The sequence below is a fragment of the Corvus moneduloides genome, chromosome 16, assembly GCF_009650955.1.
Source record: "Corvus moneduloides isolate bCorMon1 chromosome 16, bCorMon1.pri, whole genome shotgun sequence".
Classification (NCBI taxonomy): Eukaryota; Metazoa; Chordata; class Aves; order Passeriformes; family Corvidae; genus Corvus; species Corvus moneduloides.
Window position 1 is genome coordinate 15,494,641 of NC_045491.1, and position 27,289 is coordinate 15,521,929.

General features: G+C 58.0%; 1 protein-coding gene across 4 annotated transcripts; it reads right to left on the minus strand.

Moving 5' to 3' along the window:
• Nucleotides 1-1,293: 1,293 nt before the first annotated feature.
• Nucleotides 1,294-26,094, minus strand: SRL (sarcalumenin). Of its 4 annotated transcripts, XM_032126261.1 has the most exons (8): nt 25,912-26,094; nt 17,125-18,099; nt 15,438-15,536; nt 14,460-14,555; nt 11,162-11,197; nt 6,458-6,574; nt 5,524-5,757; nt 1,294-4,940 (listed from the first exon to the last, which is right to left on the minus strand). In XM_032126261.1, exons 1-8 carry the CDS (start codon nt 25,970-25,972, stop codon nt 4,129-4,131), a joined length of 2,430 nt encoding a protein of 809 aa, XP_031982152.1. In that variant the 5' UTR covers nt 25,973-26,094; the 3' UTR covers nt 1,294-4,128. The 4 variants fall into 4 exon arrangements, with proteins under 4 accessions (XP_031982152.1, XP_031982156.1, XP_031982155.1 ...); XM_032126264.1 differs by lacking the exon at nt 17,125-18,099 and having other exon boundaries at nt 4,129-4,940; nt 15,438-15,533; nt 25,912-26,084; XM_032126262.1 differs by lacking the exon at nt 17,125-18,099 and having other exon boundaries at nt 4,129-4,940; nt 25,912-26,082.
• Between the last annotated feature and the right edge of the window lie 1,195 nt (nt 26,095-27,289).

The following is a 27,289-nucleotide window of genomic DNA, read 5'->3' on the forward strand; positions in this document are numbered from 1 at the left end:
CAAAAGGGACTGTAAACCCCTTGGCTGGTGTTTGAGGAACTTTGGTAGACCTTCGGAAAACTTGGTGGGAGAACCCTGAGCGCTGGCAGGATCCGGCCGCCGCCAGGCTCTCGGCAGCACCGGCAGCTCTTCCCCAGCACTGTCACTATGATAAATGTTTGTCTTTTCCGTCCAAGAGATACAGCGGAGCCGCTGCCAGCACCATGTCTCAGTGGAATTGGGGTTCGCACTGCCAGGAGCGTTACCGGCTCATGATTCACGTCTTTACAGCAGCTTTGGAAGGAAAATGTGCTTCTCGCCAGGCAGAGCTTCACGCACATCGAGATGCCACGGTTTTTCCAGACTTTCCAAAGGAAGCCACAGCCAAGTGAGACATTCCTTCTCTTCTTCCAGCTTTCTTGGAACAATCTTCTTTGATTAGTGAGTGAGACAGATAGTTGGAAGAAAAGACAGACAGACAGGCTGGGAATAGGGTTATAATGAGCAGTTTGCATGAGCCCCCATCGCCGGTGGGAGGGTACATCCATCCACCCCTCACTGGGTGGCTGCTGAAAGCCCCTGCTGTATGCTATCGTCCCCCACCCCTTTGTCCTCCTCTATGGTCCTCCACTCCTGCCCTCCTCCATGGTCCCCAAATCCCAGCCCTTCTCCATGGTCCCCAGATCCCGGCCCTCCTCTGTAGTCCCCAAATCCCTGCCCTCCTCCATGGTCCCCAACCCCTTTGTCCTCCTCTATGGTCCCCAACCCTCTATCCTCCATAGTCCCAACCCAGTGTCCTCCCCCATGGAGGAGGACAAACCCCCTTCTTGCCTCCATGGTCCTGGACCCCCTCCTTTCCTCCATGGTCCTGGACCCCCCAACTCTCCTCCATGCTCCTCAGATCCCTGCCTTCCTCCATGATCCCCAACCCCCTGCCCTCTGCTGTGATCCCCAAGCCCAGGTTCTCCTCTGTGGTCCCTGACCCCTGCCTTCTGTCATGGTCCCCAGACAGCATCTTCTGATGCAGGTGGGAGCAGGGATTTGTTTCATCAGAGAGGATCACACTGCCCTGAGGTACAATGCAAAGGAGTTGGGGTTTGCTTTTCCTATTGGGCCTATGGCACAGGGAGACAGGTTGGAAAAGCAGCCAAATGACTCAGGCATGGCTGTCAGGTCCTGTGCACAGGACACAGGCCAAAGCTGGGGTGAAGGGAGTTCCTGTTCTGCTCCCTGCAGCTGCACCCCTTCAGCCACCCCAGTCCTGGCGCTCTCTCCCACACCAGGAGGAGGAACAAAACAAGCATCTCCAGGGAGTGTGTTTGGAAAATACCAGGTTTTATTAGACAGGCTGATGTTCAAGCTGACAGTTTTATCCCAATGCACATGATCGCGGGCATCTACAGGGCCTGTGTCCCAGCTCCCTCCCTCCCACGAAGCTCTTGGGCAAGATGTCCACCCCCTAAATGCTGGGGGGAGGGGGGTTGGGGTTTCTCAGCAGAATGAAAATGTCTCCTTGCTCCCCATTTTTCCACTTGCAGAATCCCAGAGGTCTCCTAGGAAAGCTCGGTGAGAGCTGGGCTGGGAACTGCAATCCTCTTGGGACCAACAGCCACTTGGATCCATGGAAGAGGAGGCATCTGTGGCAGCATCTCCCTGAGCCAGCACAGAGCTGGGTCAGTGTGTGTCACAGGGAGCAGAGAACAGACCTCCAGTGCCATGGCTTTGGAAGGAGAGCCCAAATGAACCATATCGGGGGAAAAGGGTTTTGGCTATCATGGGGGACCCCTATCCAGGACACAGGCACCAGGGCTTTGCACAGGGCGTGCAGGTGCTGCAGGGCAGAGGAAGGGAGGAGAGGAGACGATGAGGGCTGGAAAATAAAGCAAGATAAAAAGGAAACCAGAGAAAGGATGGGGAGAATGATGGGAGTGGCCTGAGAGCAGAGTAACAGTGCCTTCAAGGTCAATACTCCTTATGGGACAGGGGGCCTTTCCCTGGGTACCCCATGGGCTTTAGGGGGACAAAGGAACAAGGAAAGAGATGGTGCAATACAGTGCTTGCAAATAGAAATGTTTAAAGGCCTTTGCTTTCTGTGACAGTGACAACATCAGCCAGTTTCTGTTGGTGATTCTATTCCATTAGCTCTTAAAAAATTATGCAGACCAGCCTGACAGAGGAGAGCAAATGAGAGATGGAGAGGAAAACTGATGAGCAACAGGATCATGGACAAGAAAGAAGGCACAACAGCAGAGGGGCAGCAGCACTGGGGCAGGTTTGGGACCTCACAGTACTCAGAAGCACAACCCTTCTTCCCAGACTGCTCTGGCTGCTGCTCTGACACTGCTTGCCTTCCCTTGCACCTCTGCTCCCTCTGCACTGCAGGTAAAATCCCTCTTTCTGAACCACGCCCTGCCCCGTGCTTGGACGTAGATTTGGGCCTCAGCATCATTAGTTCAAATGTCAAGTCCTACCTTGAAGCAGAGGCCAGGAGCATTCAAGTCCCTGCAGCAGCGTCCCCCCAAACTCACCTGGACTCAAGGGGACGTCTTCTTTGCAGCGCCTGGGGGACATGGAGCTCTCCCAGGCCTCCTGCCATAGCTCACATCCTGTTGCACATGTGGAGACAGGGGGCACTGCCCTTCACACCCTCCCCATCACAACACAGCCTTCCATTCCCAGCTTTCTCTTTCCCTCTTTCATTCCTTTTGCCTTTTTCTTGCCTCAGCCGCACCTCCATGTCCTCTTGCTTCTGTTAAAGGTAAGTCCCTTTTCTCCAGGGGTTTCCTGGAGAGCAACACTTGCTGTGGGTGTTTGGCAGGAGGAAGGACTTTCAGCAGGTCCTTGGTGGGCTTGAAGGTGCCGGTTTCCATCCAGGACAACATCTATTTCCTGGTTGGTTTGGGCTCAGCTTGGCAGACAGCCATGCTGTCCATGAGGGCCAGGTTTCAAGGTCAGCTGTCCATGAGGAACTTCACCCTGCTTGGCTGCTTCCAAAGCAATACTCCTTCAGGACTGAGCACCGATGCTCAGAGATGAGCCAAAAAATGGCTAAAAAGGGAGGAGTTTGGAAAGCAAGCCCCAGAAACCTTCCTGGACTGTCCTGCGGAGGACAGATCAGCAGGTGGGCAAAAGGGATGTGACCTTTTTTACTTCACAGCTAATGACCCCCCTTCCTGCCTCCCTCCACAGAGCACAAAAACACGGAGGGCTGACTGAGAAAAGAGCAACATGGACTTGAACAAAGGCAAACTGCCAAACCCTCACCCCTGGAGCCCTGCTGGTCCACAGACAAGACTTGCCAGCATGGGTTTTGAGGTTAATGACACATGTAGGCACGAAGTGCTTTCTTCTGTGCTGGTCCGGGGAAGGAAACCCTGCTCACATCTCCTTGTGGGACCATCTGATTTGGGGTGCTGGCCCTCCTCCACCAGCACAGCTCAGCCAGTTCTGGCTGCTCCTTTCCATCCCATTTCTTCCTCTGCCATGGACTTGCAAATCCCATCACGGCTGCTTGTCTGGAGCTACAAATGCCCCTGCAAACGCTCCTTCTTAAGTCAAACACCCACATGAAGGCTGCAGAAGATCAAACGAGCTGTTAAGTGAAAGCAGAACTCACCAGGTGACCTAGAAGTCTTGGAAAGAAAAACAAGATCAATATTTGCTGAGATTTGTAGCAGGTTTGCGCCTGAAAACAACAGCTGGGACATGGTCTCTCTTTCCTTGACCAGTGCTCCTGGTGATGCCTGGGTTAGTGTGTCACTGCTCTCCCCTGTGCTCCCACGCCGTGCCCTCGTTCTTGCTCCCTCATGGCTTCGGGGATGCAGAGGTTTAAATCCCTCTTCATGCACTCTCGGCACCAGTGGAAAAGCAGCTGCAGTCCTGCCCATGCATTGCTCATACTTACAGCTTAAACATTGCCTTCTACTCGAAAGAACAAAGATAAAATGTCAGGAATTCACAGTTTTTATTCTCTTTCTTATGCCCACCCATCTTCCCCTGCCATCGATGTCAACGACTCAAAGTCCTCATCGTACGGTAGCCTTTGCCAGTGCGGCACTCAAAGGGTTAACAAACCATGGCTTCTTGGACAGATAAGACATAAGCTCATTCACCAGTAGGAACACGTGGACAGTTGGGTTGTGGATCACCTTAGGGTTTCCTGTAGCGATTCTTTGGGGTTTCGCCACAGCCAGTGACGTCACAGGAGAGGACATTGGGCTTCTTCCCCAAGCCGATGCTTCCCAAGAGATCGGGAAGCTCACGGGTGATGGCCTTCTCAATCTTCTCTAGGAAACACCCTCCCATGTAGGAACACTGCTGAGACAGCAGCTTAAAACTGGTGATGGGGTTGATGCCAAAGAAGTCCTTGTAAGCCTCGCGGTTGGGAAGGTCAAATTTGCTGACATTGGTCTTTGCCAGAATGGACTTAAAGATAAAGAACCTGTCAGGATCTTCCACAATGTCCCTGAACACCAGTTCTCCATCACTAAAGAAGGTCATTTTGTCCTTGTAGGTCTGTAGATAGCGATCGACCAGCAGGGCGTGGATGCGCACCCGGATGGCGTGCTGGCGGATGAAGGCGATCTTGTTTTCCATCCTGTTCTCAATCACCTGGTTGAGATCTTCCAGGAGCGATATCTCTTCTTTGAGGAACAGGTCTCTGTGGGTTTCTGGATGGTAGTCATGGGGCCAGAAGGAGCTAACATACACCCTGGGTGGCTCCGTGACGTTAATGAGAGGAGCCAGGCTCCAGAACAAGGCACCGTAGACTCTCATCAGCTCCTGGGTAGCCAGGCTGTCGGCTTTGTTCAGAATGATTCGGATCTGCGACTCGCGGCCCTTCAGCTGGCGAAACAGCATCTCCAGCTCCAAGCCCACGTCCAGCTTCGTGGGGTCAAAGACAACAAAGATGAGATCGGCTCTGTCAATGAACCACTGGCACACGTCATTGAATGGGTAACCTGGAGGAGAGGAAACAGGGAAATCCAATGCAGGATGAGTCCCTTCATCAAGGGATTGATAAACCATGAGCCTGCTGTGCCTCAACCCCCATTTGGGTTGTATGGGGTGTGAAGCACAGCAGACTTCCCCTGTAGCCTAGAACCTTTTTCTCACATGCTAAAAACACTTTGGAGCTTCTTGGCATGAAAAGCCATCCCTTGGTGTCTGGGCCTGTGACTGCCTGTCTCTCCCACCCTTATCTCCAGACCTTCCTCCTTCCTGATGCTGGCCACAAGTTCCTGCTGTTCCTGTGAGCAGATATCGAATCGCAGGATCAGAGAATTATTATGGTTGGAAAAGTCCTCTAAGATCATTGAGTCCAACCATTCCCCTGGCACTGCCACAGCCACCAGTAAACCATGTCCTCAAGTGCCACATCCACACATCTTTTAAATCCCCTCAAGGGATGGTGACTCCACCACTGTCCTGGGCAGCCTGTGTTGTGTCAGGACTCTTCTCCGTTGTGCTTCAGCCACCTCTGTCACCTCAGATCATCATGGCATTTTTTCTGGGGTCCCTTAGAAGAACCCAGTGAACCCCTACCTCTTTCTTGCTGCTTGCGGTTTTCGATGATGCCCGGCGTGTCCACGAAGGTGACTCGCTCCAGCAGTTTGTGGGGGACCTCAATGCCTATCAGCTTCTCCAAGAAGTTCTGCCCAAACTTCTCCAGGGGCGAGAAGGAGCGGGCGCTGTCAGCAGCCATCACAATGCCCTCGATGGTCTTCAGCTTGGGGCCGTGCATGATGACAGTGAACTCAGAGGTGGTGGGTTCTGCCCCTGCACAGCAATGAGAGGAGCAGCAGAGGTGTGAAATCTGTGCCAGGCTATGGGCACAACGGGGCTGGCCTGAGGCTGGGAGCATTGGGAGTATTGCACACTTCTCAAGAGATGCAGGGGCAAGGCAAGCAGCATGAAATTCCTGCCCAGACTTCTTGGGAAGATGTCAGTGGGGTTGTTTTCTGTGGGGACTGGTTTCTCTGGAAGTGGCCTGACTGCACAAGGTGCCATGAAGAACCATCTCCCGGGAGCCCTCATTACCACAGCACTGATCTGGCCATGGACATTTGCCCTTAGCTGTGAGATGACATCCGTGGGAGCAGGGAGGAAGGAGGGGAAATGGCTTTTCTCCTGGGAGGGTGAATTAGCTGGCTGCATGTGAGGAGGGATGGGGAGAAGAAAAAGGTGAGTTGCCCTTTTGACATGACTGCTGCTCAGGGGTCGGGGTTGGGAGCTGTGAGCCCTGTGCTGCAGGATGAGGATATTGTGGGAGAGACGTTCTCCTCCACCCTTGGAGGGGAGGACAGGCTGTGATGGGGAACCTCTCCCTCCACATGGCACTGCAGCCAGGTGGCACGGAGAAGATCCCAACCTCCCTGCTGTAACGAGGGATCAAAGACACATGGCCGGGAATTGCTGACTGCACGGATGTGGAAATGCAGGTGCTGGCACCCCCTTGGCAAAGCAGCGAGTGTGGTACCTGTGTAGAGCTGGTAGGGAGTGTTGTCCAGCCCCAGGAGGTAGTTTATCATGGAGGATTTGCCAACGCTCCACGGTCCCAGGAATAGCACCATAGGCTTGGAAGTGATCTCCCCATCTGCGGAGAGAGGAAATAACAAGAGGAAGTGAAGGAACAATAGCCGTCGCCGCCGTGCGATTAACTGCCGGCTGTAACGAGCATCCCATCTGAGCAGCGCGGTGATGCTGCCGGGGAAACAGCCGCCCTTCGGGGGCCACCAGCCATTCGCCAGCCAAGACACCGCCCCGCCGGCTGCGGGAGCAGACGGCCCCGTGCTCTGCGGCAGAGCCCACCTCGCTGCCTGACCTTCTCCGAGATTTAGCTCTTCTTAGACTACGGAGGACTGGAAGGTCTTTTAAGCCTTGTCTCGGTTCGTTTCTGGTTTAGCCCGGGTGAGTTTGGGGCTGGCTGCGGGGTGGGGGTGTTCTTTGAAGGCAGCCGCCGCAAAGCACGGGACATGCCATGGAGGAGGCCATGCCGCAGCCAGGCCGACACCTCGTGCAGAGGGAGCTGCTGTGGATTCGGGAGCAGCGCTGTGGCACAGGGCTTGGTAAGCGCGGTGCAAGCCGTGTGCCAGCTGCCTGCAAGCCTTTCCACCATGCCCTCACAGGGACCTACCCCCGGGCGTGCCGCCCAACCCACCGGCCGAGCAGGAGGTCACTGCCTGGGTGTGAGCTGGGTGTGAGGCTCCAGCTGGGTGTGGGGAGGGCAAACAGCCCCGCTTTGGGTTTGGGGAAAGGCAAGAGGGGAGTGAACTATAGTCCCCATCCTGCATTCTTCAAGTCTCACAGTTTTCTCCATGAGGATGGTGACCTGTCCCCGTGCCATGCCATCAGTCCAGGAGCAGAGAGGCCCCTGGACACACGCAGCCAGTGCCCCCAGGAGCAATCCCTGCTCAAACAGGACTCATGCAATCAGCTTGTGCCCACACTGCTCGACCCCCCAGCCCCCAGGACACCACGTAGGCAACTGGTGGAGCCAAAGGAGCCCAGGGCCTATGCCAGCCCTCAAGCTGTGCCCAGGACACACAGGAGCCTGTGAGTGCAAAACAGAACAAGAATGGAAGCAAAACTGGGTGAGTTCCCGTTGGTGATAACCAACCCCATCCTATGCTCAGGGTGGGAGAGGGTCATTGTTGCCAGCAGGAGTTCAGCTAGGGGATGGATGACACCAGAGGAGCTGGGAGCTGCTGTCTCAGCTGGAGTGGAGCCTTCCCCCATGGCCCAAGGCAAGGAGATGCTCTGGGCAAGCTGTGCTGCCCTCGGCACCTTCTCTTCATCCCGATGCCTAAGGCAGAACTATTTTCCATGAGGTAGCTGAGAGCCCCTGGCGCTCTGTGGCTGCCACCCACGCAGGAGCCAGCAGCTTTCCAGCAAGGCAGCAATCCATCTCAAAGGTGGGGGAAGCCACAAAGCCCCCATGGTGCTGAGCTCCTGCCCCGAGGGTGCTGGAGGGCACTGCACGGCAGCTTCACACTGAACCCATCTGGCCATGGGAGCAGGGGCTGGGGAGAACATTCCAGCCTCTTCCTGCTGTATCTGCCCATCACAGGCTCACCACATCACCTCTGGGGAAGGGAATGGGCTGGGGACATCTCTCCGTGAGGCATTGCTGCATCCATGCAGCTCAGCCCTCCTTTTCAAAGCAGGGCAGCACCTCTGAAGCAGAGGATGGATGGCTCTTCCCGTACCCCACTCCCTGCCTGGCAGCTGCAGGAATCCAGCCTTGTCTTCTCACATGGGACCAAAACAAGTGTTGAAACCTTGGACTCTCATTATTAATCATTCCTCTGCTGCTCTGTCGCCGCTGCTCTGCTCTCTTGCCAGCTTTAATTAGGTTACGGATGGCTGTTATTATTACTATTTTCCCTGTGATGTTGTGCCAGAGGTTTGGGGTGGGTCCCTGTGTGCTCTTTCATAAGACATCCCTGGCCAGGTGTGACTGTGTGAATGTGGGCACCTGTGAGCTCTGGCTCTGCTGCACATCCCCCTCTCTGCTCCACGGAGCCAAGGTGGGCAGCGACGTGGGCAGCCCCCCTGCCTGGTCACCCACAGCCCCTCGAGCCCCTCTCTACACGCCCTGGGCTATGTGGGCAGTGCCAGGCACTTGCAACTCTGCAGGAAGTGTGGCAGCTGCAAGGATGTGAGGCCGTGTATGGATTCTCCTGCTGCTGCCCAGAGGCTGGGAGAGAGGAAGCATCTCCCACCCGGGAGGGTGCTGGCCTGGCATCTGTCCCTGCTGTGTCCCCGTGCCACGTCTGTCAGCAGCAGTTTGGGTCAGCTTGATGGTCCGAACAGCGGAAAAGAGCCGGAGCTCGCTGGCGGCCGGGCGGGGATGGCGGCAGCTCCATCACAGCGGCTCTCTCCAGCCACCCTGTGGCTGCTCGCTCCCAGCTCAAGCTCAGCCTCAAGCTCATCCCTCCGCAGAGCCTGGGTCTGCTTGGGCTGCTCAGCTCTGGGCATAGGAGCAGTTTGGATGTCCAAGCAGTTTTCTTTCCTTGAGCAGTGGCTTTCTGTGAGGTTTTTCCACGTGGCAATGCCAGACTGCCCTTGGAAGCACTGCTGCTCTGGGGTGGAGAAGTGACAGCTCTGGGGAGAACTTAGAGCCCCTTCCAGTGACTAAAGGAGATCCAAGAGAGCTGGAGAGGGACTTTGGATGAGGGTCTGGAGTGACAGGGCACAGGGGAATGGCCTCACACTGAGAGAGGGCAGAGTTAGATGGGATTTAGGGGGAGATTCTTCCCGGTGAGGGTGTGAGATCCTGGCACAGGTTGCCCAGAGAAGCTGTGGCTGCCCCTGGATCCCTGGCAGTGTCCAAGGCCAGGCTGGCCGGGCCTTGGAGCAACCTGGGATAATGGAAGTTGTCCCTGCCCATGGCAGGGGGTAGAACAAGATGGGCTTTAAGGTCCTTTCTAACCCAAATCATTCCATGATTCTATGATTAATCCTGGGCAAGGTCTTGTCCCCCCTTGTCCTCAAGCCCAGCAGACGTGCCTGGTGTGGCCTCTGCCCCAAGTGCAAGGCTGTCCCGAGGATGCTGAACAAAGCAGAGGACCTAGCAAAACCTCCCTCCTCTCCTGGTTTCAACTGAGCCATGAGCACCAAGGTCTTCTCTGTCCTCAAGCCACTCAGGAGGGCTGAAACACCTGAGGAGACTCCCAGCATTACCCACACTTCAGTCCCACCCCTGTGCCACAAACACCACCGGCCATGTGCCCATGGCACGGATCCAGCACCCCTCAGAGGGCTGGCTCCCTCGCTCCCAAAGCTTCCAAATCCATGAGTATCCTCATGACACGTGTGCCCACAGACAGAGGGACGAGCCCACGTGGCTGCAGACGGCCTGTGCTTCCCTCAGGTGCCCTGCTGTGCCTGCGCCCACCCTGGTAGCACGTGTGCAAGCGCCTGAACCCGAGATGAGATAAGACAGCTATCGGAATATGCTATAAATACCCACAGCCCTCTCCACTGCTGGCATGCTGGCACGGCAGGGAGCCAAAGGCTCTCCAGGCACTGGCAGGGCTCTGCTGTGGCTGTGTCCAAAGGAGCCTGGTTTGGCAGGGTCTGGCAGTGTGGCCATGGGGCAGGACGGGAGGGACAGAAGATGGGATTTCCCTGCAGGAACATTGTTCCCGTGGCTGAGCACTGGGCCCAGGGGAAGGGCTGGGTGTTGGATGGCATTTCTTGGAATGTCTCCCATCTCCTGATCCTCTGGGGGGACCTGGCAGCACACCCTGAGCAGGATAGGCAGGGAGAGGAGCCAGCTCAGGCTTCTGAGGGGGCTGAGGCTGCTGGGCAGGGGCCAGTCCATGTCACTGGGACAGCTGCTGTGGGATCAAGGGTGGACATTCAGGAGAGTTTCTGCATGTAGGAGAGTGAAGGGTGGGAAGAGGTTCCCTCTATAGGATGAGCTATCAGCTGGGCTCCTCCAGTTCATGCCGTGGGTGAGAGATAAACCTACAGGTCCAACATATACAATCATGCAATTGTTTAGGTTGGAAAAGCCTTCTAAGATCACCAATTCTAAATGCTCCCCCAGCACTGCCAAGGCCGCTACCCATGTGGCACCCATGTGCCCAAGTGCCATATCCACACGGCTTTTAAATCCCCCCGGGGTTGGGGACTCCACCACTGCCCTGGGCAGCTGTGCCAGTGCCTGACAGGCCTTTCTCGGAAGAAAGTTTCCCGATATCCAATCCAAGCTTCCTTTCCTTTCCAGGTGAAACTTGAGGCCACTTCTTCTTGTCCTGTCCCTTGTTCCCTGGGAGCAGGGCCCAACTCCTACCTGGCTCCACTCTCCTGTCAGGGAGCTGAGAGTGAGAAGGTCCCCTCTGAGCCTCCTTTTCACCAGACTGAGCCCCCCCACCTCCCTCAGCTGCTCTCATAGGACTACCAGAAATGCCTTGGAACCCTGGCCAGAGGAATATGCTGCCTCTCAGTCTTAAAGCAAGAGGGAAAAGTGTCAGAGCCTGGGTGAGGTGAGGATTGGAGGGAAGGACGGGCTGTCGGGACACACAGAGTCAAGCTGGGGACATTGTCCCGGTGGGGATGGCAGGTACCGGCTCTGCTCGGTGCCTGGGAAGTGCGGCTGTGTTGGGAAAGCTGGAGGGCAGCGCAGTGCGCAGGCAGTGCCAGCAGCGTGCAGGGAGCAGGCGGCGATACCAACCTGTGGCCGAGGAGCCCAGGGTGCGTCCGGGGTAAGCTGTTAGCGAGGGACATGGGGAGAGAGAAAAGGAACCGTGAGTCCAAGGAGGGATACGACAGCCCGGGTGTGGTCCAGGACAAGGAGGGAACTGATGGCTGCATTCCCAGCAGGATACAAGGAGTTACAGCCTGGGAGCGACCTGCAACTCCCAGGACAAGCACTGAACCCCTGTCTGCCCTGCAGGGTGGGGATGTGGTTCGGGGTGCCCTGCATCCCAGCCTCTGCTCTTCGGGATTGTTGCCTTCCCTGGCATCACCCACCGAGCACACAGAGCCCAACAAGCCAGGGTTAGACAGCCACCAACCCAGTGTCCTGACAACTCCAGTGGTAGGGTCACCTGGACCCAGCCCCTGGGGCGGGTGATGGCATCTGGGAGGTCATTCCCTACACAGGGACACTTGCTAATTAGCATATATCAGTAATTAGGGTCACCAGCATGCACCACAACCTGGTGTGACCTCACAGCAAGCTTCCCACGGCTGGACTAGGAGAATCCCTCACCCTCAGCTAGGGATAGTCCCTCCAAGCACAGAGTTGGACCCAGCCAGAGCATGTCTGCATCCATGTGGGATGGCAGAGCAGAGAGGCGGGAGGGTGGCAGGCAGGGAGAAGGAAATGGCATCTGCCAGGCTTAAGCAGAGGGTGTGTGGGAGCTTTCTGAGATGCACCCTGACAAGTCAGAATTGATGGTGACAGCCACAGCTCCCGCAGGACTCCATGGGAGTTTTCACATGTTGTGGGGAGCAGAGGAACTCCTTGGATTACACTGCAGTGCACGGAGCTGATGGGAAGGGAGACAAAATGGAAGGCTGCCACGTAATGGAGGGGCCAGGGTGCTTGCCACGGCACCCCTCTATATTGGCTTACACCTCCAAAGGTCACACATATTCCATGACAGGCCTGCCCCAAAGCTCTCCCAGCTGTCCTGCTCCTCCCAGCCAGCTGAGCTGGCAGCTCTGTGCCCTCCAGCCTCCCCCCACCACAGAGAGGAGGCACAGCGGGGAGTTGGGAGCACCTCCCAGCCTGCAGGGACACCACTGATGAAATGAACCCGATCAGGACAGGGCACTGTGCAGGGGAAGTGTTCAGAAGGCTCCCTGAGCTCCACTGTGTCCTCACCTGCCCTGCAAGGTCAAGAGAGTTCCCTGGGCCAACCCTGTAACTAATGTGCAGGTTTCTCTGATTACACTGCTAATGAGGGACTGGGAAAAGCTGGATCTGTGGGTATGAAAGGCAAACTGCTGAGCTGTAGGTTTCCAGATGGGGTTGTGTGTTGGGATGTAGCATGAGCACACGTGGCAGCTGCTGCCCAACGGGGCCCTGGATATGGCTGGGCTGTCAGAGATCCTTCAAGAAGTTTGGTGTCCATAGAAATATCTTGGAGTGGAGCATGGCCAGGATGTCTCACAGCTGAGACAAGGACTGGAGGCAGTACAGCATCCCTGTGCCCTTCCCTGGGGGCCAGGAGGGGACTGTGGGTTGCCAGCTCCAGGGTCACAGCACCGTGAGGGTGCCCTGTAAGACACAGCAGGGTGTGCTGGGACCTGACCTGGGGACTGTCAACCTGAGGGGTGGCTGTTCCTCACAGTGAGGTGGAACAGACTATGGAATGTTGAGCTGAGGCCAGGAGGAACACCAGGACCTGCTGTCTGAGGTGAGTCCTGCTCAGGGCCTGGGTTTGAGAGAGGCTGGGAAAACAGGAGGGTTAATGGTTGTTTCTTCAGGAGCTGAGAGGGAGGAAGCCAGCAGGAGCCTGGGAAACACTCCCAAAAAGGGGCAGGGAGGTGGCTCCTTGGGCATGGGATGGATTAAGGGTAGGGTAGGATGTCCTGAGGGCTGGAAACTGAGGCTGGGGGCTGTATCCTCTGGCTGTGAACAGCAAAGTGGGAGTTAGAGCCCACCAGCTTCTCCTGTAACCCCAAACATCCACCTAAACTGTGTCCCAAGTTGAGCTGACAGCAAACATCACCAACACGGACCAGAGCAGCCCGGAGAGAAAGTTGGGGTGTTGCCAGGGGACAGGCTAGCAGCCATGGGGTGACAGTCAGGACATGTTGTGATGCTCAGTTACCCTCCCACAGGGTGACTTCCCTGTACTCCCCACTGGCTCTACACTGGAGATGGCCTGGCTGGGTAGGGAGATGTCCAAGCCTGGTTACAGAATGTCTGACCCAGACTTAGGAGTCGCAGTGGGGATGCCTGGAACGCAGGAGTTCTGCTCTACAGGGATGTGCCCCAGTAGGTTGCCCAGCTGAATGTGGGGCCTGTGTGCTGGTGGAGCAAGGCCAGCTGTAAAAGAAAGATCTGGGGGGAGGGTGTATCCTGGTCCTGCCTCACCAGGAGGGAGGGCATGGCTCCAGGAGGTGTGGGCCTGGACACCTGGGGAGGCAGGCAGAGCTGCAGAACAAGGAGGACAACTTCAGGACCTTGGCAGGAGGCTGACATGGGCATGAGGTCCTGGGACACTGGCAGGAGGAACTCCAGCATCCCCTGGATGCTCAGGAGACATCTGGCCCTGGCTCCTGTGCTTGAATAGGTGCTCAGAGGAGAATTATCCCAGTGAACAGGAAACTCGGACTTGGGTTTGAGCCATCTGTGCTTAGAAAATGAGGCTGCTTGTGTTTCCTGGGTCACAAGAACTTCTGTAGCTTGTGAGCATCTTGGGACAGGGCTGTAGTTTCCTCTTCTGGAGGGACACGTGTGTGGCCTGGCTCAGCCCACACCGTGCTGGGGGCCACGGGGACCTGCTCACCCCATCCAACGTGTCTGAGATTGCCAACGGCTGGGAACTCCAGCTCTCAGGATGAGTGAAGGCTGTGGAGCTTGAGGAATACCCTGCCCACATGGCTGTGTCCTGTACCCAGCAGGAAGGATGCCAGTTCCAGCCACCCCCAGGAAGCTCATCCCCAGCCTTGAGAGGTTCTGAGCTTCCTTGCCAAGCCTGTTTCGTTGGACCGTGATCTCTGCTTGGCAGGGGTACAGGGCATTGATGTTGAGCAGGTGGGAGACCCGAGGCAGGCAGGGCTCAATGCTCAGCCCACACAGATGGCCCTGACAGCAGATGGGCTGAGGCAGAGGCAGGAATTCCTGCTGCTGGGTTCACTAGGGCATGGCCTCTAAGCCCAGTGTGTTAATGGACTCCTTGCAAAGCTGCAAAGGAAGACACACTATCCGAGGCTTTCCGTGATCTGCTCTCTGCGCTGTTATCTGCATCCCAAGGACCTGCTGGTGCTGGAGACCCCAGTGCCCGTGGCATTACCTGTGATCTCATGCTGCCTCAGCTCGTTGTATCTGTAGGAGTGTTCCAGGGGCTTGATGGAGGAGTGGTAGATCTTCCTCAGCCGCTGCAATACTCCTGGGGGACAAAGCATGTGGGCAGGTGAGAGGCAAACCCCAGGTGAGCCCCTCCCTGCAGGAGGGACATTCCCTGCAGGACCCGAGGGTGGCCCAGCCATGGATCAAGGGACTTGGCTTACAGCTGAAATCTTGGCCAAACTTATCCCAGTCACACATTTTGCCTAGAGAAGCTGTGGTTGCCCCATCCCTGGAAGTGTCAAAGGCCAGGTTTGGACAGGGCTTGGAGCAACCTGATCTACTGAAGGTGTCCTGCTCATGGCAGAGGGGTGGAATGAGATGGTCTTTACCATCTCTCCCAGCCCAAGCTGTTCTAGGACTTTGATGCCTCTCCCCTGCTAATGTTTCCCACTGGGCACTGTCCCCATCTCCTCCCAGCAGCTGATGGAAGGAGCATCTGTTCTAAGTGCTGTTTAGCACTCAACACCCACGATCCCAAAAAGCCCTCCACCATGGTGCCACGGCCCCCTGGCATGGCCCCTGAGTTGCTTGCTAGAAAAAAGGAGGAGCTTTTTCCACAGTATCTCTTACCACTGCCTTTCCAGCCCAAACTGCCAACAGGGCCAGCACAAGCAAACCTTAGAGTAGCAAAATCCAATATATAATTGGAATAAAAATCCCAACCCTTTATTACAAGTTGCTCCAGGTTTCTTTGAGCAGGGATTCACCATCTGCATCTTCCAGCCTCTATACCCTCCTAATTCTTGTAAGCCCTTGGGCACGTCTTTAAAATACCTAAAATACGTTAACCCAAGAGCAGCTAAAGGGCTGTTACTGAAGATCTGGCATTACTAGATCTGCAAGAAGCAAGGTTAAAATCAAAGCAGAAGAGAAGGAAAATCCTGTCCATGGTCTTAGTGCGGGGCATGCATGGCCCACTCACCTGAGACATCATCGGCAGGTTTCTCCTCGTTCAGCTTGAGGGTGCTCTCCAAGTGGGACCGGTCACGCTTGGTCGGCTCGCTGGCATCTTCAACCTCTTCTGGAGGAGAAAGCAAGGAGACCTGTTAGTGCTGGAGGGGGAACCCACACAGGAGCGCACACAAGCGACTGCCAAGGAGAGGGCATGGGGAGCGCACACACCCTGAGCCTGCGGACATGCCATGCCCGCAGCAGCCGCTGTCACCCTTGGCATGCCACGTGCTTTCCCTTTTGCACAGGCTCCTGGAGGCTGCCGGGGCTGTGGCTGCTGGGGGAAGCGTCATGGGCAACTGCTTGGCTCCAAGGAGGGGCTGGCTGTTGGTGGGGAATGCAAAGGATGTGCCTGGAAGGGGCTCTCGGGGTTGGGATGTAGCACGAGCACACGTGGCAGCTGCTGCCCAACGGGGCCCTGGTGCTTCCCCCGGCAGCTGCGGCTCCACGGGGCTTGGCCTTGAGTGCAGGCTTTGTGCTGCCGCCTCTCTGTCTGCCCACTCCCCCAAAAAACTACACGGTGAGCTGGAGATGTGGGTGCCGAGGCTGGGGCTGGCTCCAGCTCTTGGGGGACAGGCCAGCCTGGCCCATCCTGGCTGCCCTGCCTTTGCCAGTGGGCCTGTTCCCTCCCAGTTCTCCCACCTCTGCCTCCGTATCCCCCTGGAGCCCTCTGCACAGCGCCCTGTCCCTCATGGCTCCATAGCAGGCGTGGAGAGCATGAGGCAGCTGCCTCCAGTGGGGAAGGCACCCCGGTGTCCCCAAAACAGGGAGACAGAGGTGTCGTCGCCATGGAGCTGCTGGCACACCAGGAGCCTCCAAGAGCTTTTTGATATGGCGAGCTGGGTCGGACTTTAGCAGGGGTTTGGGGACAGGTCGGGACACCAGGATAAAGCAGGGCACCACTAAGCCCTGAGACTGTGTTGAGCACCTACTGAGTGTTGGGCTGAGGAAGACCTTTTGACTTGCCAAGTGAAGACACAGAGGCCAAACTGGGATTGCCTTTTGGGAAAAATGGGAGGCTTTTTGAGCTGGGACGTTACAGATGAAAACAACAAAAATACTAATCTGGGTCCGAAGGTTGCTGCCCAACCTGTGGGCCAAAGTCCACAAATGTTTCTAGGAAATCATGGTGGGGGGTATCCCTTTCCCCTAGTTAGCTTTTCACTGATTGAACGGGGCTGGTGCCTCAGCAGCTCATTGGCCTGGATTGGTTCTTCCTTCAAGAAGCCTTCCCTACAAGCCAAGAACTGGTGGAGGGGAGCCCCACCATCCTGGGAGCCCCACCATCCTGGAAGCATCCTGCCCCTGCACAAGCCGAGGGCCCGGAGGACTCTGCGGGTGGTGGATAAAGAGTCTTTAGGAGATCTGCAAGTGCTGAAAGGGGCCTGGAGGTTAAAAGTTTTATCCACGTCTACGTCCCTGAGGAGAAACCATGGACTTGGAGTGAGGGAGGAGTCATTTTTGGCACCACTGTGATGAGCGCTCGCATGGGCATCCTGCTGCGGCCTCGCTGCCCACGGCCGAGTGCAGTTAGGGGTGGGTGGGGAAGCACAAGCGTTAGGAGAGGGCCATGCACTAGGTGAGGCTTAATGTGCCAAGCTCAGCTCCGCCAGGTTGACTCTCGCCGCTACAGCACACCCACAAGAAAAGACTCCAACCTATCTGGCTGTGCCAGGGCTCAGTGGCAGCTGAGGGGGTGCTGGGGACCTCTGTTCCTGCCAGTGGGGTCTTGTCTGCAGGGGGGTCTGCTACTTTTAGGTGGTTTTCTGCCACTGCTGGGGGGTCTTCCACTGCTGTTGGTGGGTCTTCTGTTGTTGTTGGGCCTTCTTTTGCTGGTGGGTCTTCCACCACTGGCGGGTTTTCCACTGCTGGTGGTGGGTCTTCTGCTGCATCCCCACAGCGTGGGTGATGGCAGCTGGCAGGACCATCCCTGGCTTCTCCTGTGCCAGCAGCTGCTGGTTTATTCTGGATCTTTTTGTTGGAAGTGCCGGCTGCTCCCTTGTCACTCTCTTCAGCTTCGTTCTCTGGCCTGTCACCATCTTCGTCAGACTCTTTCTCCTCCTTAGATTCTCCTTCCTCAGACTCTTCCTTGCCTCCATCTACCTCAGACTCCCCATGTTCACCTTCCTCAGACTCTCCCTGCTCGTCATCTTCTTCCTCTGAGCTCTGCTCATCCCTTTCCTCCTCTCTCTCGGGAGCAGATGCTGCACTTGGTTCCTCTGTTTGCTCTTCCCCAGGCTGCCCTTCCTCCTCAGAGCCTCCTTTCTCTGTGCTGGGCTCCTCATCCTCCTGGGCAAGGATGTCATCTTGTGTGCCAGGCCCATGGTTCCCTCCATGATGAGCTGCCATGAAATCCTCCCCTGAGCTCTGTTCTTCCTGGCCCTGGTCCTCGCTGGTCTCCTCTGTCCAGCTGTCCCCTGGCCCCAGGCCCCCGCTCAGGCCACCCGCCGGCTCTTTCTCCCCCTCTCCACGTCCCTCCTCAGTGACGCCAGGCAAGGAGGCGTTGGCAGTGCCACTGTCTTGCTCCTCCTCAGGGCTGCCATCGGCTGCCTTCTCCTCCAGCCGGGGCTCCGTGGCTGGCAGGGGGCTCTCGGCAGCACCATCACCATGGCCCATGCTGGGGGCGTGCGGCTCTAAACGATGAGAACAGCTCGGTCAGTCCCACCCGCGCTGGCACGTGGCCACCAGGGCACCCGCCAGGGCCCTGAGGGATGAGTTGTGGCTGGTACCAAGAGGGTTAAACTCTACCCTGAGCCTTCTCCAGCTCCAGCTCAATTTTCTGTCCCTGTTGCAAGAAGTTGGGTGCAAAGATGTGTTTGTGGGGGGCAAAGCGGAGCTGGCAGGGGCTCTATGGCTCTGCTGGCCCTGGCTGCCTGGCACTGGGGCTGCTGCCCACCCCAAAGCACTGCAGGAAGGTGTCAAAGCTGCCCTAAAAACGGGGAAAGGAGTAAAAATAGCAGATTTTGAGGGGCTGTGGGCACTTGGCAGGTTAAAAGGGTCCTTCCCCAGCCCTGACTCAAGAGAGCATCACACCAGCCAAGGTGGGCGATGAAGTGAGGGGGAAGAGGAGGAAGGGGCTTCCTGGCATGAGGGGCTGCCCAGCATGGAGTCCTGCCTTCCACAGGCAGGGCCTAACCCTGGCCACGGGGCTCGGGAGCTATTTATTGTGAGTGTCCCTTCACTAAGAAGGCATGTGCCATGCCGTGCGGCTGCTGGGGACACAATGAGTGTGTTCTGTGGCCCAGGAGAATCCATCTGTATTTTCCATAGGCTCCAACTGCAATTTAACATCAGTCAGCGGGTGCCAAAAATAAAAGATCACGGCTATACTGTCTCCGTTACAAACAGTTGCTGCTAGCCTAAATAATCCCCCCAAACGTCTCATGCCAGGGGAACGTTTCAGAGGAAAATAATTCCTTTGTACTCCAGCTGGCAGGCAGATGCCAAGCAGGAAAAAGGCCACCTCGACCCAGGCTGCAGGAGGAGAGTGGGCATGGCCAGCCCTCTGCTCTGGCTCTGGCACCGTGTCCGTGCAGGAGGCACAGGGCTGTGTCCAGCAGGACCTTGGCAAAGCTGGAGCTCGCTGGGCTTGGCCACAAGGACTGTGGTGACCGAGCACAGGAGAAGCTGGGCTGGGGTCAGCATGGTGCCAGCCCTAGACCCCTCAGCCCAGTTTGCCGTGTCTGGGGATACTGGGTGTGTGGTTGAATCTCCGTGGCACTGGGGCTGGTGGGGCTGTGAGCCGGGATCAAGTTGCGTTGGGAGGCTTGTGCCATGGCAGCAGCGGGCACTGGGAAGGACAGGCTGCCCCCCAGCCTGCCCTCATTCCCAGTGGCTCTCGATTCCCTGGCACAGCAGAGCTGCAGCCGCTGCCATGGCCCCTCACCCTGCCCAAACCGGATGCACAGGTCACCCTTGCTCTGACCTCCCCGTCCTCTGCTGGCACACAGCTCACAGGTGCCTCCAGGCTCCCAGTTCAGCTCCCAGATGGAGGGAGGGAGTGGTGGACAACTCCCACCCCCCTCCCTTCCACCCCTGTCCTTCAGGTCACCTTCCTGTGAGACCCCTTGGACCCTGCAGGAGCTGCTTGAATGGGAATATCTACATTTGACCTGCAAAGCCCTGAGTGGCTGGGGGCAACATGCCCCTGCCCGACTGTGGTGGCCTGGGAACCAGCCTGAGTCAATGGAGGATCCCCTCAGGTGATGGGAACAGGGATATTCTCAGCTGGGCCCCAAAACAGCTGGTGACCTTGAGGGCTGGGAGAGGAGTGAGGGTCAAAGCAGAGGAGGAGGGCAGGACCAGGCAGAGGAGACTCTGAGAGTCCTAAGGGCTTTGTCTGGGGTCTGTGTGTCCCCTCTGACCCAGAGGGGCCATCACCCACCATGGCCAGGCACAACAGCAAAGCCGGTGCCCACCATGAGCCATCCTTCATGGAAAAAGGGAAATATCCCCCAGGTGCTCAGATGGGGATGTCCCTGCCGGCGTGGTGGTCACGGGCTTTATTTCCTGTGATCTTCAAGGTCTTACACAAAGTCCCTGTCCCCTCTCCACCTCCTTCTCCCTGTTTCCCCTACATGGTCTCCCGATCCATGGTGAATTGTGCTGACCTGCACATGGCCAGCTGATGAGTGCAAAATGGGCCGAAGGTTACGGGCTTAACACCCTCCGGAGGCTAAAAATACGGCACGGCAACTGTACGGGGGATCGGGAGGAGCAGCCCCGCTGAAGCCCCCGCCCCCTCAGCCGCTGGCCCCAGCCCCTCACCCCGCTGCCAGCCAAGGGTGACGTCCGCACCTGGGGGCCCCCGTGGGCTCCGAGAGGGGACAGCCACGGTGTAAAGTGACACCGGGGCTCCCCGTGTTCACACCTTGCATTGTGCCACGCAGATGGGTGGCATCGGAGAGGAGACCTCGCCCTTTTCCCCTCAGGGACTTGACCTCCCTGCCGTGTCCATGGCTTGCACTGCCCCTGCCACCCCTGTCTCATGCTGGGACTTTTATGAGCTGTCAGGGGACACCTTCCCAGGTGGCGACAGCAGGGATGGAGACCCCACGGCCCAGTTAGTTCTGGGTGCCAAAGGATGCCGTGGCTGGTTTGCCTGTGCGGGAAGGAGGGGCATGGCTGAACATCACGGTGTCCCCTCCATCCCTGCACAGGAATGTACAGAACAGCAACGACCTGATGGCAAAACGGGTCCTCCAGGAGGACAGTGAGAAGGGACAGATGGGCACAGGTGGTCCTGAAGGGACACTCTCCCCCTCCAGCAGAAATCGGAGCCCTGAGCGTGGGGCCGGCGATGGCAGGGCTGCGGGGATGGCTTTTCACACGCCCCCTTCCCCTGCCCAGATCCCAATCCCTGCTTCCCTGGGGGTATTATCCACTGGCTCCTGCAAGTCCTGTGCTCCCCGTGTCCTCCCAGGGGGGGTCTTGGCAGGACTTTTTATCCCAAATATCCAACCCTGCCTTTATTCCGGCCTTTAAAACCTCATTTAAAACCTCGTGGAAAATGACTGGACACAAAGAAGCTGTCAGGGAATTCATGAGATTTTCCAGCTGGACCCAGTGCAGACCCTTCCCTTCCTGTGAGACCCCATTTCATGGTGATATCCCTGCTCTCCAGGCTCTGTGGGGCCCCCGTGGCCTCTGCTCAGGGCCATCCTCCCAGTGCTCCTCCAGCTCGTGGCCCTGCCAGCCCAGGACTCAGAGCAGGTGGGAGCCCGGCTCCAGCTCCCGTTTGGGGTCAGCTGGGCCAATGCCTTCAGAGCAAAGCATCCCACAAGGGTTCAAGCAGCCTGGAGGACACAACCACAAGGATGGGGCTGAGGATGGGGTTGGCTCTCCAGACCCTAGTGCACCCCAAAACCCAGGATGCCCAGACACATCATCACATCCCAGAGGCTTTGTGATCCCAAAACACCAGCATAAAGCAAATACATTCTTGGTTTTCAGTGCAGAGGGAGGCCTAGGAAACAGTTTTGTCAAGCTAACTTGACCTCATCTGTACAGAAAATTTTAGGTTTAGTTTAAAAAGTTATGAAGTTATTTGATTTCTGTAAATGGTTGGATAGAATCACATTATATTTTTATTAATACGTAGTAAAGAAACCTCATCAGGATCTACCAAAGGGATTAAAACCAGGCTTGGAGCTTTCTAAATAGAGATGAAAATAGGGAGTCACTGCTGCAGGGTGTTTCTTCCACTGTCTCCCCACGCTTAAGGTCTGTAAGGAACCCTGAATCCTGACTTGCAGAAGACACGAAGATGAGGAAGGTGGGAGATTAAGCACCTGCTGCTTCCTGGCCGATGAGATCTGGGTCCATCAGTGAGCAGATAGCCAGGAAACATCAGGTATTTTGGCACAGGCTGGTGTCACACTCTACATCAAGGAACATCCACTTGTGGTGTCCCTTGCAGCTTGGGGGAATGCTGGGGGACCCAAGGGACACGCTGTGGCATGGCTGGGGTTGGAAGAGCCCCTTCTTCCAGAGGAAGGATGTCCAGGAGGTCCCACTGTTCCTGGCCCCTGGCCTCCAGCCATGGGAGGCTTTGCCAACTCACCCCAGGGATGTCCCCTGAGGGACACCCTCTGTCCACTCAGGGCAAGACTTCCTGGCTCCCCATCCCTCCTTGGGTCATCCCAAGCATTCCTGGTCACCCAGTCACCCCTTGGACTTGCCAGCCTGGATTCTAATGCCTGATGTCCCACAAGATCCTCAAATCCATGGGGATGTCAGGGCAGACACTGCCTGGCCATGCCAAGCGGGGGCACCCAGCCCTGGGGTCTGACCTGGCAGCGCTGCGGACACCAGTACATGGACAGGGCCACACAGCTCCAAGCCCTTTTCCAGAGTGTACCCAGGGCTGTGTGACCCCAAGGGTCAAGCCACATGCCCAGCTGGCATTGGGGCCGTGCTGCCACTGCCAACACCCCATCCTGGCTTGGGGTGCCTGTCCAGGGCCTCCCCTGCCCCTCCTGCAGCCCCCACTGGCACAGGAGCTCACAGCTCCCTCCAGTTGTCACTTACAAGGGAAATGTCCCCGTGGGCTGGAAATAGCTCAGTGGAGTCCTGCACAGCCCCGGGGCTGCTGCTATTCCTGCAGTGCTCAGGGAACAGGCAATTCCAGGAGCAATCTGGTCACCCTGACACAACGGCCAGGCTGGGATTTCACCAGCTCGGCAAGTGGGCCACAGTGGGAACGTGGCAAGAGTGTTGGGCATGGCACAGCCCTCCCAGCCTGGTGCCAGCCCACAGAGACCTGCTGGTACCTCTGTGCCATCAGGGCCATGCACAAGCGAGGTGTCCTGGCCTTCCTGCCTGGCTGGATGTGACCTACAAACCAGGACAAGGATGGCTGATGGAGAGGGTTTCACAGCAGAGCCAACCTGCCCAGCATCTGCCTCACTTTGCTCAGCCAACAGCTTAGGAGTAAGATAGGGCACCCACAGGGACCAGGGTCTCCTCAGGGTGAGGCACCAGGGGTGTGACAGGGATGTAGGTGGCACAAGCACCCAAGGCACCTGAGGTACCCCAAGCCCCTTGTCTCACACACACCCAATGGCAGCGGTGCCCATGGCTGTGCTAGTGCTGGAGGGTGGAACAAGTCCAGTGAGGTGTCACTGGGACACAGGGGTCCCCACCTCTGGGGAGGCTGGTTACTGTGGGGGCCATTGGCCTGGGATGGTCAGGGTGGGGTGTCCCCATGGCTCCTGTGCCCAGGGCCCTGAGCCCACACAAGGTATCACAGTCCCACTCCCAAGATGTTCTGACCTGGGAGGTGGAGCCCACCCTAAAGTGACACATTCCAAGGTGACTCATCCTGGGTGATGGGGAACACCCCAAGATGCCATGAGAACATGGTGATGGAGCTCATCCTGAGGTGACACCTTCCAGGATGAGGCAGGATGAGGATTCCCAGGAGATGAGGCTCACACCTGCTGTCACCAGCAGGGGTCTGTGCCAGCCCTGCAGTGCCCCGCAGGAGAACACCACTGTGCCAGGGCTTTCCCCAAGCCTTCTCTCAGCTCAGAGGCAGTGATGGCACAGCCTGGAATTGCCCTCCCACTCAAATCCATGATGGCTGCAGGCCAAGGGATCCCTAGGGCAAAGCTTCTGAGCACAGTGTCTGGGCACTGCCCTGCCAGCATCCCTGCGGCCCATTCCTGGTGGCCACAGGGGCCATCCTGCCTGGAAGGGATGGCTGGGCTCTGCCTGAGGTGTGAGTGTGTCCCCCTGGGCAGGAGCAGATGGAGGAGTCTTGGGCGAGTGCCATCGGCATGAGCCACTGCCCAGCCCCACAGTGGGTGCTTGTCCCTGCCAGGCTCCTGGCAACCGAAGGGAGCTTTGCCAGCCCCGGCCACGTGTGCAGTGAGCTGATTTGGCGGGGGCTGTCAGAGCGCAGGCGCAGGGCAATTCCCGCCCCCGACCTCTGGGAATGGTGGCAGGGTCCTGGCAGCCCCAGGTGCCACTAAACCCTAAGGACCACACCTTGCCATGATGTTCCAATGAAGCCTCTGGTTCTCCACTGGACTTTCACTCCCTTCTCTTCCCAAGCAGCCTCACAGCCCCATGGAATCTCCACAGGCACCAACAGGGGTTGAGTGGGAAGACATGTCCCAAAAATGGAAAAAGCACACCCTCCGAGCCACTCCCTGCACCCCAAAGGAGCCGGGTCTGAGAGTTCAGCTTGGAGCCAAAGGAAAAGCAAAACTCATCCTACAAATCCCGTTGGTCCCTGAGGAGCAGAAGCATGGGCAGGAGACATGCCACTGCTTAGAGCTTTCTTGGAAACCTGCAGTACTGGGGTGAAATACGTGACCCCCAATAAACAGGTGGGGACTTGGGGGACCCCTCAGAGCTGGTCCTGGGGCTGCAGGACCCCTGCATGCCTCCTGGCCCCAGAGCCTCCTCTGAGCTGGGGGATCCTGGTGCTGTGCCATGCCAGCCTCAGCCAAGCCAAGACATGGGCTGGTGGTCACCCACCATGGTGACAAGCTTCTGATGTCCCACAAGGCCATCAGCCCCGCTTGGAGTGGCACCAGCCACCAGCCATGCTCGCACAATACTTTTCCGACCCCCTTCCACAGACTGGACCCGCAACCCCACGGAGGTCACCCCACCTCTATCGGGGTGTGTCGCCGGTCCCCAAACCCATTCACTGCCGAGAATGGCCCAAGATGCCCTTAAAAGGCCAAAACTCGGCGGGGCCGGGGGTGCCGGGCGCTGGCAGGCGGCAGCTGCGGGTGCCCGCGCGGGGCCGCGGCGGCGCGGGGCGGGGGGGCGGCGGCCGGGGGGGCTGCCGGGGCACAGTGTCCCCTTACACGGCTGTTTCCATACTTAGCCGCCCCCCTCCCGGCTGCGCGGCCGCCGGAGCCCGGCCAGGCAGAGAACCAGCCCGAATTAACTCAAGGGCAAGCAAGGGTACCAGCGATGCCACCCCGCCGCGCCGCCCCGGGGACACCCGGCCGGGCACCCGGGGAGCGAAGCGGGGATGGGACAGCCCGGGGAAGGGGATCCGGGCTCCTCAGAGATCCCCAGTGCCCTGGAACACCTCCCTGCTCCCCCGAAGTCCTCACGGTCCAAAATCAAGCCACCACGGCAGCCACAGGTGACACTGACCCAAGGCATGTCAGCGGCAGCACGGCCCCTGCGCCCAACCTGACTCTGTGAGAGGGACCCCAATCTGCACCTCCCGCCATCCCCTCCTGTCCACAGCCCCCCAACACGTTTCCCTGCACATTTTGGGGTGACTGCAGCCCTGGAAAAGCTGCTGGGGAGCCCGGACCGCTGTACCCCTGCCACCCTGTCCTGCTCCAGGGCTGGGATCACTGCGCACCCCAGAGCTTCTCCTGCACTCAGTCCCACAGGCACCCACACGTGTATCTGCAACCCTGCAGGGCCCCTACAGACACCCACAGCCCCAAAGGCACCCACAGACCGACAGGTACCTGCAGCCCTACAGGTACCCAGAGTCCCAAAGGTGCTCACAGCGCCACAAGCACCCCCAGCCAACAGGCACCCACGGCCCCACACTTCTAGGTGCCCACAGCCCCGTAGGCACCTACTCCCCCACGGACATCCACGGCCCCATGGGCACCTGCAGCCAGCCCTCCAGGGATCCCACAGCCCCTTGGGGTCCCCACAGCCCTGTAGGAACCCATAGCCTCACAGGCACCTGCAGCACCGTGGGGACCCCCAGCCCTGTGGGCACCCCCAGCTACATGGGGACCCGCCAGCCCCGTGGAGTTGCCACAGTCCCAAGGGCACCCACAGCCCCATGGGGACCCCATAAGCCTGGGCACCCAGAGCCCCAGAGGCACCACAGTCCCAAGGGCACCCCCAGCCCCGTGGGGACCCCATAGTCCTGCCAGCAGCCACAGCCCCACGGGCACCCCCAGCCCCCGGAGTGCCCCCAGCCCCCGGGAGCCCCAGCCCGGCCGTACCTGCGGTGCCGAGGAGCAGCAGCGAGGCCACGCAGCAGCAGAGCAGGTTGAGGCCCTTCATGGTGGCTGCCAGGAGCTCCCTGCCGCTCGCTGCCTCTATTTATACGGCGTCGGCGCGGGGCAGGGCAGGCAGGGCAGGCAGCTGCCCGCACAGATGCTGCCGCCGCCGCTCTTCCGCTCCCAGGGGCCCTGGGGATGGGGACAGAGGTGGGACACAGCGGCAGCGCTGGGAATGGCTCGTGTCAGGGATGTGAGGGCACAGGACACCTCCTGGCCTGGGGTCCCCGGGCTGGCACTGCTCATGCGGGGTCACAGTCCCCATTCCAGTGATAGGAGAAATGGGTGCCTCTCTCCCTTTGTTAGAATTAATTCCTGTAGGATTCCTCTGTCTCATTTGTGGACGCTGTCTCCACCCCAGAATCCTGCTGGTGTAGGGTAGTGGGGCTCCTTGGGCTGCCTCAGCTCCTGCAGCTCCGTTCAGGCTGGAGCAGGTTTTTGTGGACAGGGAGAGCTGAGCATCACTGCACTGCAGTGTCCTCATCCGTCCCCAAAGGTGGATGTCCCCAAACATCGTGTCCTAGGCTGATCTGATGTCCCCTCAAGCCACCACAGTTTACCAACTCCAGGCAATGCCATACACCCCATAGGAAACAGGACATGTTCCTTCCACCCTGCTGGTGTCCCCACTGTCACCGCACTGGCAGCGTGGCGCAGGGCAGTGTTGTCCCCCACAGCCAGCGGCAGTGTCACCAGCACCTGGCACCCTTGCTTGTAGGCAACAGCCACCCAGCACTGTACCCAAAGCCTGGCCCTGGCAGAGTGACCCCCGGGCTCCATCACAGCAGGAGCCACTCTGGGGAGGCTGTGACCCAGCTTTTTCTCGGGGAAGGGGGCAAAGAACAGTTCCCCAAGTTTGGAAGCAGGGGGAGACCCTGAACCTGAGATGGGGGGTGGGAAGGGGGCAGTGGCGTGGAGCAGGGGGTGATGGTTGGCAGCAGGCAAGAGCCACCCCTTGGCTGGACACCACGGATGGCCATGGCATGGAGGGGCAGCAGGAGGGACCCACAGCCATGGGAGGATGCTGAGAGGTGGGTGCTCTGTGGGAAGAGAAGGGTGCCTCCCCCAAAATAACATGTAGGGAGATGAGTACCCCCACCCCAAGTCATGAGTCAGCTCCATGGTGAGCCATAGAGAGATGGATACCCCCATCCCTGGGGCAAGTGGGCACAAAGTCTGACCCAGCCCCCCTCAGCTGTGTGGCCTCATTAAAACCAGCCCAGATGTCCCCTCACCTCCATCCCTGTCCCCACAAAGGTTAACAGCGGGACCGAACTTCTAAAAAACCAAGTACAAACTTTATTTTGTTTCTTTACAAAGG

Coding starts and splice junctions, on each gene's coding strand:
- SRL (XM_032126261.1), bottom strand. CDS start 25,972: ATGAAGGGCCTCAACCTGCTCTGCTGCTGCGTGGCCTCGCTGCTGCTC. Junction 18,100..25,911: donor GCTGCTCCTCGGCACCGCAG/GTACGGCCGGGC, acceptor CTCATCGTTTAG/AGCCGCACGCCCCCAGCATG. Junction 5,758..6,457: donor TCCCTACCAGCTCTACACAG/GTACCACACTCG, acceptor ATTGCTGTGCAG/GGGCAGAACCCACCACCTCT.